The 20,732-nt window shown below is 51.3% G+C and overlaps 1 protein-coding gene across 5 annotated transcripts in view; it reads left to right on the forward strand.

Moving 5' to 3' along the window:
• Positions 1 to 20,732, forward strand: part of EVI5L (ecotropic viral integration site 5 like) — an 84,185-nt gene that overhangs the window by 18,429 nt on the left and 45,024 nt on the right. For all 5 annotated transcript variants that reach the window (XM_082299447.1, XM_082299449.1, XM_082299450.1 and 2 more), the window contains exons 4-7: positions 1,757 to 1,946; positions 7,030 to 7,254; positions 11,672 to 11,746; positions 17,880 to 18,005. In XM_082299447.1, coding sequence (XP_082155573.1) covers positions 1,757 to 1,946; positions 7,030 to 7,254; positions 11,672 to 11,746; positions 17,880 to 18,005 — 616 coding nt within the window. The remainder of the gene's footprint in view (positions 1 to 1,756; positions 1,947 to 7,029; positions 7,255 to 11,671; positions 11,747 to 17,879; positions 18,006 to 20,732) is intronic.

Here is a 20,732-nt window from a genome sequence, read left to right on the forward strand (position 1 = left end):
TTCCTTTTCTGGGTCACTTTTGGGTCACTCCCACCCTCTTTGGGTCCATTTTGGGTCAGTTTTGGGTGAATTCCCACTCTTTAGCTCAATTTTCGATCCCTCCCACCCTCTTTGGGTTCATTTTGAGTCCATTTTGGGTGAATCCTCCACTCTTTAGCTCAATTTTAGATCCCTCCCACCCTCTTTGGGTCCATTTTGGGTCCATTTTGGGTGAATCCCCACTCTTTAGCTCAATTTTAGATCCCTCCCACCCTCTTTGGGTCAGTTTTGGGTGAATCCCCCACACTTTAGGGCAGTTTTGGGTCACTCCCACCTCTTTTGGGGACATTTTGGGTCAATCCCAGCTCCTTTGGGGCAGTTTTGGGTCAATGCTTCCTTTTCTGGGTCACTTTTGGGTCCCTCCCACCCTCTTTGGGTCCATTTTGGGTGAATTCCCACTCTTTAGGTCAATTTTAGATCCCTCCCACCCTCTTTGGGTTCATTTTGGGTCAGTTTTGGGTGAATTCCCACTCTTTAGCTCAATTTTAGATCCCTCCCACCCTCTTTGGGCCCATTTTGGGTCCATTTTGGGTGAATCCTCCACTCTTTAGCTCAATTTTAGGTCCCTCCCACCCTCTTTGGGTCCATTTTGGGTGAATCCCCCACACTTTAGGGCAGTTTTGGGTCACTCCCACCTCTTTTGGGGACATTTTGGGTCAATCCCAGCTCCTTTGGGGCAGTTTTGGGTCAATGCTTCCTTTTCTGGGTCAGTTTTGGGTCCCTCCCACCCTCTTTGGGTCCATTTTGGGTGAATTCCCACTCTTTAGCTCAATTTTAGATCCCTCCCACCCTCTTTGGGTCCATTTTGGGTCCATTTTGGGTGAATTCCCACTCTTTAGCTCAATTTTAGATCCCTCCCACCCTCTTTGGGTCCATTTTGGGTCCATTTTGGGTGAATCCTCTACTCTTTAGCTCAATTTTAGATCCCTCCCACCCTCTTTGGGTCCATTTTGGGTGAATTCCCACTCTTTAGCTCAATTTTCGATCCCTCCCACCCTCTTTGGGTCAGTTTTGGGTGAATCCCCCACACTTTAGGGCAGTTTTGGGTCACTCCCACCTCTTTTGGGGACATTTTGGGTCAATCCCAGCTCCTTTGGGTCAGTTTTGGGTCAATGCTTCCTTTTCTGGGTCACTTTTGGGTCCCTCCCACCCTCTTTGGGTCCATTTTGGGTCCATTTTGGGTGAATCCCCCACTCTTTAGCTCAATTTTAGATCCCTCCCACCCTCTTTGGGTCCATTTTGGGTGAATCCCCCACACTTTAGGGCAGTTTTGGGTCACTCCCACCTCTTTTGGGGACATTTTGGGTCAATCCCAGCTCCTTTGGGGCAGTTTTGGGTGAATCCTCCACTCTTTAGCTCAATTTTAGATCCCTCCCACCCTCTTTGGGTCCATTATGGGTCAGTTTTGGGTGAATTCCCACTCTTTAGCTCAATTTTCGATCCCTCCCACCCTCTTTGGGTCAGTTTTGGGTGAATCCCCCACACTTTAGGGCAGTTTTGGGTCACTCCCACCTCTTTTGGGGACATTTTGGGTCAATCCCAGCTCCTTTGGGGCAGTTTTGGGTCAATGCTTCCTTTTCTGGGTCACTTTTGGGTCCCTCCCACCCTCTTTGGGTCCATTTTGGGTGAATCCCCCACTCTTTAGCTCAATTTTAGATCCCTCCCACCCTCTTTGGGTCCATTTTGGGTCAATTTTGGACCTCTGCCTGTCCCCCAGGCTGCTGGAGGCCGACTCCAAGTCCATGCGCTCCATGAACGGCTCGCGGCGGAACAGCGGCTCCTCGCTGGTCTCCAGCTCCTCGGCCTCGTCCAACCTCAGCCACCTGGAGGAGGACACCTGGATCCTCTGGGGCCGCATCGTCAACGAGTGGGACGAGTGGAGGAAGAAGAAGGAGAAGCTGCTCAAGGTGACGCCGCCTTGGTCCCGCTCCGTTGGGTTTTAGGGGTGGATTTGGTCAATGGGATCTGGTTTGGGATGGGTTTGTCCAATGGGATGAGTTTGGGATGGATTTGTCCCAATGGGATGAGTTTGGGGTGGATTTGGTCAATGGATGAGTTTGGGGTGGATTTGTCCCAATGGGATGAGTTTGGGGTGGATTTGGTCAATGGATGAGTTTGGGGTGGATTTGTCCCAATGGGATGAGTTTGGGGTGGATTTGGTCAATGGATGAGTTTGGGGTGGATTTGGTCAATGGGATCTGGTTTGGGGTGGGTTTGTCCCAGTGGGATCTGGTTTGGGGTCGGTTTGTCCCAATGGGATGAGTTTTGGGTGGAATTGTCCCAATGGGATCTGGTTTGGGATGGATTTGTCCAATGGGATGGATTTTGGGATGGATTTGTCCAATGGGATGAGTTTTGGGATGAAATTGTCCCAATGGGATGCATTTTAGGATGGGTTTATCCAGTTTGTTGGGTTTTGGGATGGATTTGTCCAATGGGATGGATTTTGGGATGGAATTGTCCAGTGGATCATGTTTTGGGGTGGATTTGTCCAATGGGATGCATTTTAGGATGGGTTTATCCAGTTTGTTGGGTTTTGGGATGGGTTTGTCCCAACGCGATGAGTTTGGGGTGGATTTGTTCAATGGGATGGATTTGGGGGTGGATTTGTCCCAATGGGATGAGTTTTGGGATGGAATTGTCCCAATGGGATCTGGTTTGGGGTGGATTTGTCCAATGGGATGAGTTTTGGGATGAATTTATCCAGTTTGTTGGGTTTTGGGATGGACTTGTCCCAAACGGTTGTGGTTTTGGATGGATGTATCCAGTGGGATGGATTTTGGGTTGGGTTTGTCCAGTGGGATGAGTTTTGGAATGAATTTGTCCCAAAGGGATGGAATTGTCCAATGGGATGAGTTTGGGGCTGGATTTGTTCAATGGGATGAGTTTGGGGTGGATTTGTCCCATGGGATCTTGGTTTGGGGTGGATTTGTCCCAATGGGATGAGTTTTGGGATGGGTTTATCCAATGGGATCTGGTTTGGGATGGATTTGTTCAATGGGATGAGTTTTGGGATGGGTTTGTCCAGTTTGTTGGGTTTTGGGATGGATTTGTTCCAATGGGATCTGGTTTGGGATGGAATTGTCCAATGGGTCAGTTTTTGGGATGGAGTTGTCCCAATGGGATGAGTTTTGGGATGGAATTGTCCCATGGGATCTGGTTTGGGGTGGATTTGGCCAATAAGATGAATTTTGGGATGGGTTTGTCCCAATGGGATCTGGTTTAGGATGGAATTGTCCCAATGGGATGAGTTTGGGATGGATTTATTCGATGGGATGAGGTTTTGGGATGGATTTGTCCCGAAGGGATGGATTTTGGGATGGAATTGTCCCAATGGGATCTGGTTTTGGGATGGATTTGCCCTGTGGGATGAGTTTTGGGATGGAGTTGTCCAATGACCCTTGTTTTGGGATGGGTTTATCCAGTTCGTTGGGTTTTGGGATGGATTTGTCCAATGGGATGGATTTTGGGATGGAATTGTCCAGTGGATCATGTTTTGGGGTGGATTTGTCCAATGGGATGAGTTTTGGGATGGAATTGTCCCAATGGGATCTGGTTTGGGGTGGATTTGTCTAATTTGTTGTGTTTTGGGATGGAATTGTCCCAATGGGATCTGGTTTGGGGTGGATTTGTCCCATGGGATCTTGGTTTGGGGTGGATTTGTCCCAATGGGATGAGTTTTGGGATGGGTTTATCCAATGGGATCTGGTTTGGGATGGATTTGTTCAATGGGATGAGTTTTGGGATGGGTTTGTCCAGTTTGTTGGGTTTTGGGATGGATTTGTTCCGATGGGATCTGGTTTGGGATGGAATTGTCCAATGGGTCAGTTTTTGGGATGGAGTTGTCCCAATGGGATGAGTTTTGGGATGGAATTGTCCCATGGGATCTGGTTTGGGGTGGATTTGGCCAATAAGATGAATTTTGGGATGGGTTTGTCCCAATGGGATCTGGTTTAGGATGGAATTGTCCCATGGGATCTGGTTTGGGGTGGATTTGTCCCAATGGGATGAGTTTTGAGATGGAATTGTCCCAATGGGATGAGTTTGGGATGGATTTATTCGATGGGATGAGGTTTTGGGATGGATTTGTCCCGAAGGGATGGATTTTGGGATGGAATTGTCCCAATGGGATCTGGTTTTGGGATGGATTTGCCCTGTGGGATGAGTTTGGGGTGGATTTGTCCCAATGACCCTTGTTTTGGGATGGGTTTATCCAGTTCGTTGGGTTTTGGGATGGATTTGTCCAATGGGATGGATTTTGGGATGGAATTGTCCAGTGGATCATGTTTTGAGGTGGATTTGTCCCAAAGGGATGCATTTTGAGATGGATTTGTCCAATGGCATCTGGTTTGGAATGGATTTATCCGGTGGGATCTGGTTTGGGATGGGTTTGTACAAAGGAATGTGTTTTGGGGTGGATTCGTCCAATGGGATGAGTTTGGGGATGGATTTATCCAGTTTGTTGGGGTTTGGGATGGATTTGTCCAATGGGATGAGTTTTAGGATGGATTTGTCCAATGGGATCTGGTTTGGGATGGATTTGTTCGATGGGATGGATTTTGGGATGGATTTGTCCAGTGGATCATGTTTTGGGGTGGATTTATTCAATGGTATGAGTTTTGGGATGCATTTATCCAATTTGTTGGGTTTTGAGATGGAATTGTCCCAAAGGATTGTGGTTTTGGATGGATTTTTCCAATGGGATGAGTTTTGGGATGAATTTATCCAGTTTGTTGGGTTTTGGGATGGATTTGTCCCAGTGCGATGAGTTTGGGGATGGATTCGTTCAATGGGATGAGTTTGGGGTGGAATTGTCCCAATGGGATCTGGTTTGGGGTGGAATTGTCCCAATGGGATGAGTTTTGGGTGGAATTGTCCCATGGCATGAGTTTGGGATGGATTTGTCCAGTGGGACGAGTTTTGGGATGAAATTGTCCCAATGGGATCTAGTTTGGGGTGGAATTGTACAATGGGATGAGTTTTGGGATGGATTTGTCCAATGACCCTTGTTTTGGGATGGATTTATCCAGTTTCTTGGGTTTTGGATGGATTTGTCCCAAAGGGTCGTGGTTTTGGATGGATTTGTTCAATGGGATCTGATTTGGGATGGGTTTGTCCAATGGGATGGATTTTGGGATGGATTTGTCCCAAAGGGATGGATTTGTCCAATGGGATCTGGTTTGGGGATGGATTTGTCCCAAAGGGATGGATTTTGGGATGGGTTTGTACCAATGGGATGAGTTTTGGGATGGGTTTATCCAGTTTGTTGGGTTTTGGGATGGATTTGTCCCAATGGGATGAGTTTGGGATGGAATTGTCCAAGGGGATCTGGTTTGGGGATGGGTTTGTCCCAATGGGATGAGTTTTGGCATGAGTTTGGGGTCACATTTGGGGTCACATTTGGGGTCAATGGGATGAGTTTGGGGTCAATGGGATGGGTTTGGGGTCACGTTTGGGGTCAATGGGATGAGTTTGGGGTCACATTTGGGGTCAATGGGATGGGTTTGGGGTCAATGGGATGAGTTTGGGGTCACATTTGGGGTCAATGGGATGGGTTTGGGGTCAATGGGATGAGTTTGGGGTCACGTTTGGGGTCAATGGGATGGGTTTGGAGTCAATGGGATGGGTTTGGGGTCAATGGGATGGGTTTGGGGTCAATGGGATGGGTTTGGAGTCAATGGGATGGGTTTGGGGTCAATGGGATGGGTTTGGGGTCAATGGGATGAGTTTGGGGTCACATTTGGGGTCAATGGGATGAGTTTGGGGTCAATGGGATGAGTTTGGGGTCAATAGGATGAGTTTGGGTTCAATGGGATGAGTTTGGGGTCAATGGGATGAGTTTGGGGTGACATTTGGGGTCAATGGGATGAGTTTGGGGTCACATTTGGGGTCAATGGGATGAGTTTGGAGTCAATGGGATGGGTTTGGGGTCACATTTAGGGTTCAATAGGTTGAGTTTGGGGACAATGGGATGGGTTTGTGTCACATTTGGGGTCAATGGGATGGGTTTGGGGTCAATGGGATGAGTTTGGGGTGACATTTAGGGTGACATTTGGGGTCAATGGGATGGGTTTGGGGTGACATTTAGGGTGACATTTGGGGTCAATGGGATGAGTTTGGGGTGACATTTAGGGTGACATTTGGGGTCCCGCTGTGGGCAGGAGCTGATCCGGAAGGGGATCCCGCACCATTTCCGCGCCATCGTGTGGCAGCTGCTGTGCCCGGGCACAGGGACAGTGCGATGGGGTTGGGGTCAATGGGATGGGTTTGGGGTCACATTTGGGGTCAATGGGATGGGTTTGGGGTCAATGGGATGGGTTTGGGGTCACATTTGGGGTCAATAGGATGAGTTTGGGGTCAATGGGATGAGTTTGGGGTCAATGGGATGGGTTTGGGGTCACATTTGGGGTCAATAGGATGAGTTTGGGGTCAATGGGATGAGTTTGGGGTCAATGGGATGGGTTTGGGGTCAATGGGATGAGTTTGGGGTCAATGGGATGAGTTTGGGGTCACATTTGGGGTCAATGGGATGAGTTTGGGGTCAATGGGATGGGTTTGGAGTCAATGGGATGAGTTTGGGGTGACATTTAGGGTGACATTTGGGGTCAATGGGATGAGTTTGGGGTCAATGGGATGGGTTTGTGTCACATTTGGGGTCAATGGGATGAGTTTGGGGTCAGTGGGATGAGTTTGGGGTCAATGGGATGGGTTTGGGGTGACATTTAGGGTGACATTTGGGGTCAATGGGATGAGTTTGGGGTCAATGAGATGAGTTTGGGGTGACATTTAGGGTGACATTTGGGGTCCCGCTGTGGGCAGGAGCTGATCCGGAAGGGGATCCCGCACCATTTCCGCGCCATCGTGTGGCAGCTGCTGTGCCCGGGCACAGGGACAGTGGGATGGGTTTGGGGTCAATGGGATGGGTTTGGGGTCAATGGGATGGGTTTGGGGTGACATTTAGGGTGACGTTTGGGGTCCCGCTGTGGGCAGGAGCTGATCCGGAAGGGGATCCCGCACCATTTCCGCGCCATCGTGTGGCAGCTGCTGTGCAGCGCGGCCGAGCTGCCCCTGCGGCACCAGTACTCGGAGCTGCTGCGGATGTCGTCGCCCTGCGAGCGCCTGATCCGCCGCGACATCGCCCGCACCTACCCCGAGCACGACTTCTTCAAGGGCCAGGACAGCCTGGGCCAGGAGGTGCTCTTCAATGTCATGAAGGTGACAGGGACGTGGGGACATGGAGCTGGGGTGGGATGGGGACAGGAGATGCTCCTCAATGTCATGAAGGTGACGCGGGTTTGGGGACAGGAGCTGGGGTGGGACGGGGACAGGAGATGCTCTTCAACGTCATGAAGGTGACACAGGTTTGGGGACATGGAGCTGGGGTGGAATGGGGACAGGAGATGCTCCTCAACGTCATGAAGGGGACGCGGGTTTGGGGACATGGATGTGGGGTGGGACGGGGACAGGAGGTGCTCCTCAACGTCATGAAGGTGACACAGGTTTGGGGACATGGAGCTGGGGTGGGATGGGGACAGGAGATGCTCTTCAACGTCATGAAGGTGACACGGGTTTGGGGACAGGATCTGGGGTGGGATGGGGACAGGAGATTCTCCTCAATGTCATGAAGGGGACAGGGACGTGGGGACAGGATCTGGGGTGGGATGGGGACAGGAGATGCTCCTCAACGTCATGAAGGTGACAGGAACCGGGGACATGGAGCTGGGGTGGGACGGGGACAGGAGATGCTCCTCAATGTCATGAAGGGGACACGGGTTTGGGGACATGGAGCTGGGGTGGGATGGGGACAGGAGGTGCTCCTCAACGTCATGAAGGTGACACAGGTTTGGGGACATGGAGCTGGGGTGGGATGGGGACAGGAGATGCTCTTCAACGTCATGAAGGTGACAGGGACTGGGGACATGGATGTGGGGTGGGACAGGGCCAGGAGATTCTCCTCAATGTCATGAAGGTGACAGGGACGTGGGGACAGGGATCTGGGGTGGGACAGGGCCAGGAGGTGCTCCTCAACGTCATGAAGGTGACAGGGACCAGGGACATGGGGACAGGGATTGGGATGGGGTCCGGAGATGCTCTTCAACATCATGAAGGTGACGCGGGTTTGGGGACAGGAGCTGGGGTGGGACAGGGCCAGGAGATGCTCTGCAAGGTCATGAAGGTGACAGGGACTGGGGACACAGGGACAGGATCTGGGGTGGGACTGGGACGGGGCAAGGAGATGCTCCTCAACATCGTAAAGGTGACAGGGGTTTGGGGACATGGGGAGAGGGACAGGGACAGGGCCAGGAGATGCTCCTCAATGGCATGAAGGTGACAAAGGTTTGGGGACAGGATCTGGGGTGGGCCAGGGATGGGGCCAGGAGATGCCCTGCAGTGTCATGAAGGTGACACGGACCAGGGACATGGGGATCTGGGGTGGGACTGGGACAGGAGATGCTCCTCAACATCCTGAAGGTGACAGGGACCAGGGACATGGGGACAGGGTGGGACGGGGACAGGGCCAGTGTAAGGAGATGCTCCTCAACATCATGAAGGTGACGCGGGTTTGAGGTGAGGATCTGGGCTGGGCCAGGGATGGGGCCAAGAGATGCTCCTCAATGTCCTGAAAGTGACAGGGACCGGGGACAGGGGATGGAGACGGGGTCAGGAGATGCTCCTCAGTGTCATGAAGGGGACAAAGGTTTGGGGACAGGATCTGGGGTGGGACAGGGCCAGGAGGTGCTCCTCAGTGTCATGAAGGTGACAGGGACATGGGGACAGGGCCAGGGCCAGGAGATGCTCCTCAATGTTGTGAAGGTGACAGGGACCAGGGACACGGGGACAGGGTGTGGTGGCAGTGGGACAGGGCCAGGAGATGCTCCTCAACATCGTAAAGGTGACAGGGGTTTGGGGACAGGATCTGGGGTGGGATGGGGCCAGAGCCAGGAGATGCTCTACAAGGTCATGAAGCTTAACAGGACCAGGGACACGGGGACAGGGATGGGGTCAGGAGATGCTCCTCAATGTCCTGAAAGTGACAGGGACCGGGGACAGGGGATGGAGACAGGGCCAGGAGATGCTCCTCAGTGTCATGAAGGTGACAAAGGTTTGGGGACAGGATCTGGGGTGGGTTTGGAACAGGGCCAGGAGATGCTCCTCAGTGTCATGAAGGTGACAAGGACCAGGGACACGGGGAGAGGGACAGGGATGGGGCCAGGAGGTGCTCCTCAAGGTCATGAAGGTGACAGGGACGGGGGAAATGGGGACAGGGACATGGGGACAGGGTCAGGAGATGCTCCTCAACGTCATAAAGGTGACAGGGGTTTGGGGACACAGGGACAGGGATGGGGCCAGGAGCTGCTCCTCAATGTCATGAAGGTGACAAAGGTTTGGGGACAGGATCTGGGGTGGGACAGGGCCAGGAGATGCTCCTCAACATCCTGAAGGTGACAGGGACCAGGGACATGGGGACAGGGCCAGGGCCAGGGTCAGGAGGTGCTCCTCAAGGTCATGAAGGTGACACGGGTTTGGGGACAGGATGTGGGGTGGGCCAGGACCAGGAGCTGCTCTGCGAGGTCCTGAAGCTGAGCGGGATCCCAGGACCTCCATGGGGTGGGGGTGGCAGTGGAGAAGCCTCGGGAGGGGTTGGGGCCACCCCAAACTCATTTTTAAGGGATTTGGTGCAATCCCAGAATTTTTGAGGGATTTGGTTCCATCACAAAATTTTGAGGGGTTTGGTTCCACCCCAAACTCAAATTTTGAGGGATTTCGTTCCAATTTGTTCTGTTCCCACCCCAAACTCAAATTTTGAGGGATTTGTTTTCCACCCCAAATTTTGAGGGATTTGGTTGCACCCCAAACTCAAATTTTGAGGGATTTGGTACCAATTTGTTCGGTTTCCACCCCAAACTCAAATTTCAATGGATTTGATCCCATCCCAAACCCATTTTTGATGGATTTGCTCCCATCCCAAATTTTGATGGATTTGCTCCCATCCCAAATTTTAAGGAATTTGTTCCCATCCCAAATTTTGCGGAATTTGCTCCCATCCCAAATTTTGAGGAATTTGCTCCCATCCCAAATTTTCAGGAATTTGCTCCCATCCCAAATTTTAAGGAATTTGCTCCCATCCCAAATTTTGAGGAATTTGCTCCCATCCCAAATTTTGATGGATTTGCTCCCATCCCAGAATTTTTAAGGAATTTGCTCCCATCCCAAATTTTTAAGGAATTTGCTCCCATCCCAAATTTTAAGGAATTTGCTCCCATCCCAAAATTTTGAGGGATTTGCTCCCATCCCAAATTTTAAGGAATTTGATCCCATCCCAAAATTTGAGGAATTTGCTCCCATCCCAGAATTTTTAAGGAATTTGCTCCCATCCCAAATTTTGAGGAATTTGCTCCCATCCCAGAATTTTTAAGGAATTTGCTCCCATCCCAAAATTTGAGGAATTTGCTCCCATCCCAAATTTTAAGGAATTTGCTCCCATCCCAAAATTTGAGGAATTTGCTCCCATCCCAAATTTTGAGGAATTTGCTCCCATCCCAAATTTTTAAGGAATTTGCTCCCATCCCAAATTTTGCGGAATTTGCTCCCATCCCAAATTTTAAGGAATTTGCTCCCATCCCAAATTTTGATGGATTTGCTCCCATCCCAAAATTTGAGGAATTTGCTCCCATCCCAAATTTTGAGGGATTTGCTCCCATCCCAAATTTTAAGGAATTTGCTCCCATCCCAAATTTTGAGGGATTTGCTCCCATCCCAAATTTTTAAGGAATTTGCTCCCATCCCAAATTTTGATGGATTTGATCCCATCCCAAATTTTAAGGAATTTGCTCCCATCCCAAATTTTGCGGAATTTGCTCCCATCCCAAATTTTGATGGATTTGATCCCATCCCAAATTTTGCGGAATTTGCTCCCATCCCAAAATTTGAGGAATTTGCTCCCATCCCAAATTTTGCGGAATTTGCTCCCATCCCAAATTTTCAGGAATTTGCTCCCATCCCAAATTTTTAAGGGATTTGCTCCCATCCCAAATTTTTAAGGAATTTGCTCCCATCCCAAATTTTGAGGAATTTGCTCCCATCCCAAATTTTGCGGAATTTGCTCCCATCCCAAATTTTAAGGAATTTGCTCCCATCCCAAATTTTGATGGATTTGATCCCATCCCAAATTTTGAGGGATTTGCTCCCATCCCAAATTTTGCGGAATTTGCTCCCATCCCAAATTTTTAAGGAATTTGCTCCCATCCCAAATTTTGCGGAATTTGCTCCCATCCCAAAATTTGAGGAATTTGCTCCCATCCCAAATTTTGAGGAATTTGCTCCCATCCCAAAATTTGAGGAATTTGCTCCCATCCCAAATTTTGCGGAATTTGCTCCCATCCCAAATTTTCAGGAATTTGCTCCCATCCCAAATTTTGAGGGATTTGCTCCCATCCCAAATTTTGCGGAATTTCCTCCCATCCCAAATTTTGAGGAATTTCCTCCCCCCGGCGCCCCCGAGGTTCCTTTTCCCCTTTTCCTCCCCAAACCGCCTCGTTCCGGCCTCGCTCTTCCCGCTCTTTCCTTGGGAATTCCCGCACCCAGAGCTGCCCAAATCCATGGATTTTGGGGCATTTTCCCTCTTTTCCAGGCCTATTCCCTGGTGGATCGGGAGGTCGGCTACTGCCAGGGCAGCGCCTTCATCGTGGGACTGCTGCTGATGCAGGTGGGGATTCCAGGGCTTTTCTGGGAATTCCGGGGCTTTTCTGGGAATTCCGGGGCTTTTCTGGGAATTCTGAGGCTTTTCTGGGAATTCTGGGGCTTTTCTGGGAATTCCGGGGCTTTTCTGGGAATTCCAGGGGTTTTTTCTGGGAATTCCGGGGCTTTTCTGGGAATTCTGGGTTTTTTCTGGGAATTCCGGCGCTTTTCCTGGGAATTCTGGGGAGTTTTGGTGGGGATTCCAGGGGTTTTCTGGGAATTCCAGGGGTTTTCTGGGAATTCCGGGGCTTTTTCTGGGAATTCTGGGGAGTTTTGATGGGAATTCTGGGGCTTTTCTGGGAATTCCAGGTTTTTCTGGGAATTCCAGGGGTTTTTCTGGGAATTCTGTGGTTTTTTCTGGGAATTCTGGGGGTTTTCTGGGAATTCCAGGGGTTTTCTGGGAATTCTGGGCCTTTTCTGGGAATTCTGAGGGGATTTGATGGGAATTGTGGGAGTTTTCTGGGAATTCTGGGGCTTTTCTGGGAATTCTGGGGCTTTTCTGGGAATTCTGGGGAGTTCTGGTGGGAATTCCGGGGGTTTTTCTGGGAATTGTGGGGAGTTTTGGTGGGGATTCCAGGGGTTTTCTGGGAATTCCGGGGGTTTTCTGGGAATTCTGGGGCTTTTCTGGGAATTCTGGGGGTTTCCTGGGAATTCTGGGGAGTTTTGGTGGGGATTCCAGGGGTTTTCTGGGAATTCTGGGGCTTTTTTGGGAATTCCGGGGCTTTTTCTGGGAATTCTGGGGCTTTTCTGGGAATTCTGGGGCTTTTCTGGGAATTCTGGGGAGTTTTGATGGGAATTCTGGGGGTTTTCTGGGAATTCCGGGGCTTTTTCTGGGAATTCTGGGGGTTTTTCTGGGAATTCCGGGGCTTTTCTGGGAATTCTGTGGAGTTTTGGTGGGGATTCCAGGGGTTTTTCTGGGAATTCTGGGTTTTTTCTGGGAATTCCGGGGCTTTTCTGGGAATTCTGGTTTTTTTCTGGGAATTCCGGGGCTTTTCTGGGAATTCTGGGGGGTTTTCTGGGAATTCTGGGGCTTTTCTGGGAATTCTGGGGTTTTTCTGGGAATTCTGAGGCTTTTCTGGGAATTCCGGGGCTTTTTCTGGGAATTCCGGGGCTTTTCTGGGAATTCCAGGGGTTTTTCTGGGAATTCTGGGTTTTTTCTGGGAATTCTGAGGCTTTTCTGGGAATTCCTGGGCTTTTCTGGGAATTCTGGGGTTTTTCTGGGAATTCTGTTTTTTTTCTGGGAATTCCGGGGCTTTTCTGGGAATTCCAGGGGTTTTGTGGGAATTCCGGGCTTTTCTGGGAATTCTGGGGCTTTTCTGGGAATTCCAGGGGTTTTCTGGGAATTCTGGGTTTTTTCTGGGAATTCTGGGGTTTTTCTGGGAATTCCAGGGGTTTTTCTGGGAATTCTGAGGCTTTTCTGGGAATTCCGGGGCTTTTCTGGGAATTCTGGGGAGTTTTGATGGGAATTCTGGGGCTTTTCTGGGAATTCCAGGTTTTTCTGGGAATTCCAGGGGTTTTCTGGGAATTCTGGGGAGTTTTGGTGGGGATTCCAGGGGTTTTCTGGGAATTCTGGTTTTTTTCTGGGAATTCCAGGGGTTTTCTGGGAATTCTGGTTTTTTTCTGGGAATTCTGGGGCTTTTCTGGGAATTCCGGGGCTTTTCTGGGAATTCTGTGGTTTTTTTCTGGGAATTCCAGGGGTTTTTCTGGGAATTCTGGGGAGTTTTGGTGGGGATTCTGGGGCTTTTCTGGGTATTCCAGGTTTTTTCTGGGAATTCTGGGTTTTTTCTGGGAATTCCAGGGGTTTTTCTGGGAATTCTGGGGGGTTTCTGGGAATTCTGGGGCTTTTCTGGGAATTCCAGGGGTTTTTCTGGGAATTCTGGTTTTTTTCTGGGAATTCTGGGGAGTTTTGGTGGGGATTCCAGGTTTTTTCTGGGAATTCTGGGGCTTTTCTGGGAATTCCAGGTTTTTTCTGGGAATTCTGGGTTTTTTCTGGGAATTCCAGGGGTTTTTCTGGGAATTCTGGGGCTTTTCTGGGAATTCTGGGGAGTTTTGATGGGAATTCCAGGGGTTTTCTGGGAATTCCAGGTTTTTTCTGGGAATTGTGGGGCTTTTCTGGGAATTCTGGGGAGTTTTGATGGGAATTCTGGGGCTTTTCTGGGAATTCCAGGTTTTTCTGGGAATTCTGTGGTTTTTTCTGGGAATTCCAGGGGTTTTTCTGGGAATTCTGGGGAGTTTTGATGGGAATTGTGGGGCTTTTCTGGGAATTCTGGGTTTTTTCTGGGAATTCCGGGCTTTTCCTGGGAATTCTGGGGAGTTTTGGTGGGGATTCCAGGGGTTTTCTGGGAATTCTGGTTTTTTTCTGGGAATTCCGGGGCTTTTCTGGGAATTCTGTGGTTTTTTCTGGGAATTCTGGGGGTTTTTCTGGGAATTCTGGGGAGTTTTGGTGGGGATTCCAGGGGTTTTCTGGGAATTCCGGGCTTTTCTGGGAATTCCAGGGGTTTTCTGGGAATTCTGGGGTTTTTTCTGGGAATTCTGGGGAGTTTTGATGGGAATTCTGGTTTTTTTCTGGGAATTCCAGGTTTTTCTGGGAATTCTGTGGTTTTTTCTGGGAATTCCAGGGGTTTTTCTGGGAATTCTGGTTTTTTTCTGGGAATTCCGGGGGTTTTCTGGGAATTCTGGGGAGTTCTGGTGGGAATTCCAGGGGTTTTCTGGGAATTCCAGGTTTTTTCTGGGAATTCCGGGGCTTTTCTGGGAATTCTGGGGAGTTTTGATGGGAATTGTGGGGCTTTTCTGGGAATTCCAGGTTTTTCTGGGAATTCCAGGGGTTTTTCTGGGAATTCTGGTTTTTTTCTGGGAATTCCGGGGCTTTTCTGGGAATTCTGGGGCTTTTCTGGGAATTCTGGGGGTTTTTCTGGGAATTCCAGGGGTTTTCTGGGAATTCTGGGGCTTTTCTGGGAATTCCGGGGCTTTTCTGGGAATTCTGGGGAGTTCTGGTGGGAATTCCAGGGGTTTTCTGGGAATTCTGGGTTTTTTCTGGGAATTCTGGGTTTTTTCTGGGAATTCTGAGGTTTTGGTGGGAATTCTGGGGAGTTTTGATGGGAATTGTGGGGCTTTTCTGGGAATTCCAAGGGTTTTTCTGGGAATTCCAGGGTTTTTTCTGGGCATTCCAGGGGTTTTGTGGGAATTCCAGGTTTTTTCTGGGAATTCTGGGCCTTTCCTGGGAATTCTAAGGGGTTTTCTGGGAATTCTGGGGCTTTTCTGGGAATTCCAGGGGTTCCATGGGAATTCCAGTTTTTTTCTGGGAATTTTGGGGGCTTTGTTGGAATTCCAGGGCTTTTCTGGGAATTCTGGGCCTTTCCTGGGAATTCTGAGGGGTTTTCTGGGAATTGTGGGGGTTTGGTGGGAATTCCGGGGCTTCTGTGGGATCCCAGGGTTTTTCTGGGAATCCTGGGGGGTTCCATGGGAATTCTGGGGGTTCCGTGGGAATTCCAGAGGAATCCTGGGCGTTTTTTGGGAATCCCAGGGGTTCCATGGGGATCCCAGGAGTTTTTTGGGGATCCTGGGGGTTTTGTGGGAATTCTGGGGGGTTTTTTTTGGAATTCCAGGGGTTCCATTGGGATTCCGGGGTTTTTTTGGGAATTCTGGGTGTTTTTTGGGAATTCTGGGTGTTCCATGGGGATCCTGGGGGTTTTTTTGGGGAATTCTGTGAGCTCCATGGGAATTCCAGGGGTTTTTTGGGAATCCCGGCGGTTCCATGGGGATCCTGGGGGTTCCATGGGAATTCTGGGTGTTTTTTGGGAATTCTGGGTGTTTTTTTGGGATCCTGGGGGGTTTTTTTGGGAATTCTGGGTGTTTTTTGGGAATCCCGGCGGTTCCATTGGGAATCCCGGTGGTTCCATGGGAATTCTGGGCGTTTTTTGGGAATTCTGGGTGTTTTTTTGGGAATCCTGGGGGTTCCATTGGGATCCTGGGGGTTTTTTGGGAATCCCGGGGTTTTTTTGGGAATTCCAGGGGATCCATGGGAATCCTGGGGGTTTTTTTTGGGAATTCTGGGTGTGTTTTGGGAATTCTGGGTGTTCCATGGGGATCTTGGGGGGTTTTTTTGGGAATTCTGGGTGTTTTTTGGGAATCCCGGCGGTTCCATGGGGATCCTGGGGGGTTTTTTTTGGGGAATTCTGTGAGCTCCATGGGAATTCCAGGGTTTTTTTGGGAATCCCGGTGTTCCATGGGGATCCTGGGGTTTTTTTGGGAATTCTGGGTGTTTTTTGGGAATTCTGGGTGTTCCATTGGGATCTTGGGGGGTTTTTTTGGGAATTCTGGGTGTTTTTTGGGAATTCTGGGTGTTTTTTGGGAATTCTGGGTGTTCCATTGGGATCTTGGGGGGTTTTTTTGGGAATTCTGGGTGTGTTTTGGGAATCCCGGCGGTTCCATGGGGATCCCGGGTGTTTCCGTGGGAATTCCAGGGTTTTTTTGGGAATCCCGGCGGTTCCATGGAGATCCTGGAGGTTTTTTTGGGGGGGAATTCTGTGAGCTCCACGGGAATTCCAGGGGTTTTTTTTGGGAATCCTGGGGGTTCCATGGGGATCCTGGGGGTTCCATGGGAATTCTGGGCGTTTTTTGGGAATTCTGGGGGTTCCATTGGGATTCCGGGGGTTTTTTTGGGAATTCTGTGAGCTCCATGGGAATTCCCGGGGTTTTTTTGGGAATCCTGGGGGTTCCATGGGGATCCTGGGGGTTTTTTGGGAATTCCAGGGGATCCATGGGAATCCTGGGGGCTTTTTTGGGAATTCTGGGGGGTTTATGGGAATTCTGGGCAGTTCCATGGGGATCCTGGGGTTTTTTTGGGAATTCTGGGTGTTTTTTTGGGAATCCCGGCGGTTCCATGGAGATCCTGGGTGTTTCCGTGGGAATTCCAGGGGGTTTTTTTTGGGAATCCTGGCGGTTCTACGGGGATCCCGAGGGGGTTTTTTGGGAATGCTGGGAGTTCCATGGGGATTCCAGGGTTTTTTTGGGAATCCTGGGTGTTCCATTGGGATCCTGGGGGTTTTTTGGGAATCCCGGGGGTTTTTTGGGAATTCCAGGGGATCCATGGGGATCCTGGGGGCTTTTTTGGGAATTCTGGGCGTTTTTTGGGAATTCTGGGTGTTCCATTGGGATCCTGGGAGGTTTTTTTGGAATTCTGTGAGCTCCATGGGAATTCCAGGGGGTTTTTTTTTGGGAATCCTGGGGGTTCTACGGGGATCCCAAGGGGGTTTTTTTTGGGAATCCCGGGCATTCCATGGGGATCATGGGGGTTCCATGGGAATTCTGGGCGTTTTTTGGGAATTCTGGGCGTTCCATAGGGATCTTGGGGGTTTTTTTGGGAATCCCGGGGTTCCATGGGGATCCTGGGGTTTTTTTGGGAATTCTGGGTGTTTTTTGGGAATCCCGGTGGTCCATGGGGATCCTGGGGGGTTTTTTTGGGAATTCTGTGAGCTCCATGGGAATTCCAGGGGTTTTTTTGGGAATCCCGGGCATTCCATGGGGATCCTGGGGGTTCCATGGGAATTCTGGGTGGTTTTTGGGAATTCTGGGTGTTCCATGGGGATCCTGGGGGTTTTTTTTGGGAATTCTGGGGTTTTTTTTGGGGAATTCTGGGTGTTTTTTGGGAATTCTGGGTGTTCCATGGGGATCCTGGGGTTTTTTTTTAGGAATTCTGGCCGTTTTTTGGGAATTCTGGGGGTTTTTTGGGAATTCTGGGTGTTCCATTGGGATCCTGGGGGGTTTTTTTTGGGAATTTTGGCGGTTTTTTGGGAATCCCGGTGGTTCCATGGGGATCCTGGGGTTTTTTTGGGAATTCTGGGTGTTTTTTGGGAATTCTGGGGTTTTTTTGGGAATTCTGGGTGTTCCATTGGGATCTTGGGGGGTTTTTTTGGGAATTCTGGGTGTTTTTTGGGAATCCTGGGCGGTTCCATGGGGATCCTGGGGGGGGGATTTTTTTGGGGAATTCTGTGAGCTCCATGGGAATTCCAGGGGGGTTTTTTTTTTGGGAATCCTGGCGGTTCTACGGGGATCCCAAGGGGGTTTTTTTTTGGGAATCGCCGCGTTTCCCGGCCCCGCAGATGCCGGAGGAGGAGGCCTTCTGCGTCTTCGTGCGCCTGATGCAGGAGTACCGCCTGCGCGAGCTCTTCAAGCCCAGCATGGCCGAGCTGGGGCTCTGCATCTACCAGTTCGAGTTCCTGCTCCAGGTGGGGCCACTGGGAATGGGGACGGGGCCACTGGGAATGGGGACGGGGCCACTGGGAATGGGGATGGGGATGGGGGGGCTGAGGTGGTTTCTCAGCTGGATCCTCCGTGGCCGGATCTGGGATGGCTTGGAGATGCTCCAAGAACCGTCGGTGGTTGAGGGGGACATCAGGGAGAGCCTCCAAAGGGAGCATCGGTGGGACACGTCAGGGACCGTCCGTGAGAACCCAGGAACGCCCAGGAGAGAACCCCAAACCCATCCAGGAGACCCAGGAACCACCAGGAGAGCCCCTCAAACCCATCCAGGAGAGCCCCCAAAGGACCATCCATGAGACCCAGGAACCCCCAGGAGAGCCCCAAACCCATCCAGGAGAGCCCCCAAAGGGACCCTCGGTGGGACACCTCAGGGACCATCCATGAGACCCAGGAACCCCCAGGAGAGAACCCCAAACCCATCCATGAGACCCAGGAACCCCCAGGAGAACCCCCCAAACCCATCCATGAGACCCAGGAACCCCCAGGAGAACCCCCCAAACCCATCCATGAGACCCAGGAACCCCCAGGAGAACCCCCCAAACCCATCCATGAGACCCAGGAACCCCCAGGAGAACCCCCCAAACCCATCCATGAGAACCCAGGAACCCCCAGGAGAGCCCCCAAACCCATCCATGAGAGCCCCCAAATCCATCCATGGGACCCCCAAAGGACCATCCATGGGACCATCAAAGGACCATCCGTGGAAGCCAGGAACCCCCAGGAGAGAACCCCAAACCTATCCATGAGAGCCCCCAAAGGGAGCATTGGTGGGACACCTCAGGGACCATCCCTGAGAACCCAGGAACCACCAGGAGAGAACCCCAAACCCATCCATGAGAACCCCCAAAGGGACCCTCGGTGGGACACCTCAGGGACCATCCATGAGACCCAGGAACCCCCAGGAGAGCCCCTCAAACCCATCCATGAGAGCCCCCAAAGGACCATCCATGAGACCCTCAAAGGGATGATTTATGGGACCCCCAAAGGACCATCCATGGGACCCCTAAAGGAACCATCCATGAAACCCCAAAGTCATCATCCATGGAACCCCCAAAGGACCATCCATGGGACCATCAAAGGACTGTCTGTGGAACCCCCAAAGGACCATCCATGAGACCCCCAAACCCATCCATGAGACCCAGGAACCCCCAGGAGAACCCCCCAAACCCATCCAGGAGAGCCCCCAAATCCATCCATGGGACGCCTAAAGGAACCATCCATGAGATCCAAGGACCATCCATGGGATCCAAGGACCATCCACGAGACCCCAAAGGGACAATTTATGGGACTTGCAAAGGAACCATCCATGGGATCCAGGGACCATCCATAAAATTCCTAAAGGAACCATCCATGAGATTGAAGGACCATCCATGAGACCCCTAAAGAACCATCCATGGGATCCAGTGACCATCCATGGAACCCCCAATGGACCATCCATGGGACCCCTAAAGGAACCATCCATGAGACCCCCAAAGGACCATCCATGGGATCTCCAAAGGACCATCCATGGGACCCCAAAGTAGCCATCCATGAGATCCAAGGACCATCCATGAGATCCAAGGATCATCCATGAGACCCCTAAAGGAACCATCCATGGGACCCCCAAAGGAACCATCCATGGGATCCAGGGTCCATCCATGGGATCCAGGGACCATCCCTGAGTTTCCCAGAGGAACCATCCATGAGATCCAGGAACCATCCATGGGTTGCCCAAAGGACCATCCATGGAACCCCCAATGGACCATCCATGGGAGCCCCAAAGGGACAATTTATGGGAGCCCCAAAGGACCAGCCATGGGATTCAAGGACCAGCCATGGGATCCATGGACCATCCATGAGACCCCCTAAGGAACCATCCATGAAACACCTAAAGGACCATCCATGGGACCCCCAAAGGACCATCCATGGGACCCCCAAAGGGCCATCCATGGGACCCAGGGACCATCCATGAGATCCCCCAAAGGACCATCCATGGAACCCCCGAAGAACCATCCATGAGATCCAGGAACCATCCATGGGAACCTCAAAGGAACCATCCATGGGATCCAAGGATCATCCATGGGACCCTCAAGGAACCATCCATGAGATCCAAGGACCAAAGGGACAATTTATGGGACCCTAAATGACCATCCACGGGACCCCCAAAGGGCCATCCATGGGACCCCCAAAGGGCCATCCATGGATTCCAGGGACCGTCCATGGGATCCAAGAACCACAAAACCCCCAAAGCCCCACCACAACCTCCCCTCACCCTGCACCCCCTGATCCCAACCCCAACCCTTCCTCTCCCAGAACCTTCCCTCAGCCCAACCCCATCCCAACCCCATCCCATCCCCATCCCATCCCCATCCCAACCCATCCCAACCCCATCCCAACCCATCCCAACCCCATCCCAACCCATCCCAACCCCATCCCAACCCCACCCCAACCCAACCCAACCCCATCCCAACCCCATCCCAACCCAACCCAACCCCATCCCAACCCCATCCCAACCCAACCCATCCCCATCCCATCCCAACCCCATCCCAACCCCATCCCAACCCATCCCAACCCCATCCCAACCCATCCCAACCCCATCCCAACCCCATCCCAACCCCATCCCAACCCCATCCCAACCCATCCCAACCCCATCCCAACCCCATCCCAACCCATCCCAACCCCATCCAACCCCATCCCAACCCCATCCCAACCCC

The sequence above is a fragment of the Coloeus monedula genome (assembly GCF_965178545.1).
Source record: "Coloeus monedula genome assembly, chromosome: 31".
NCBI classification, from domain to species: domain Eukaryota; kingdom Metazoa; phylum Chordata; class Aves; order Passeriformes; family Corvidae; genus Coloeus; species Coloeus monedula.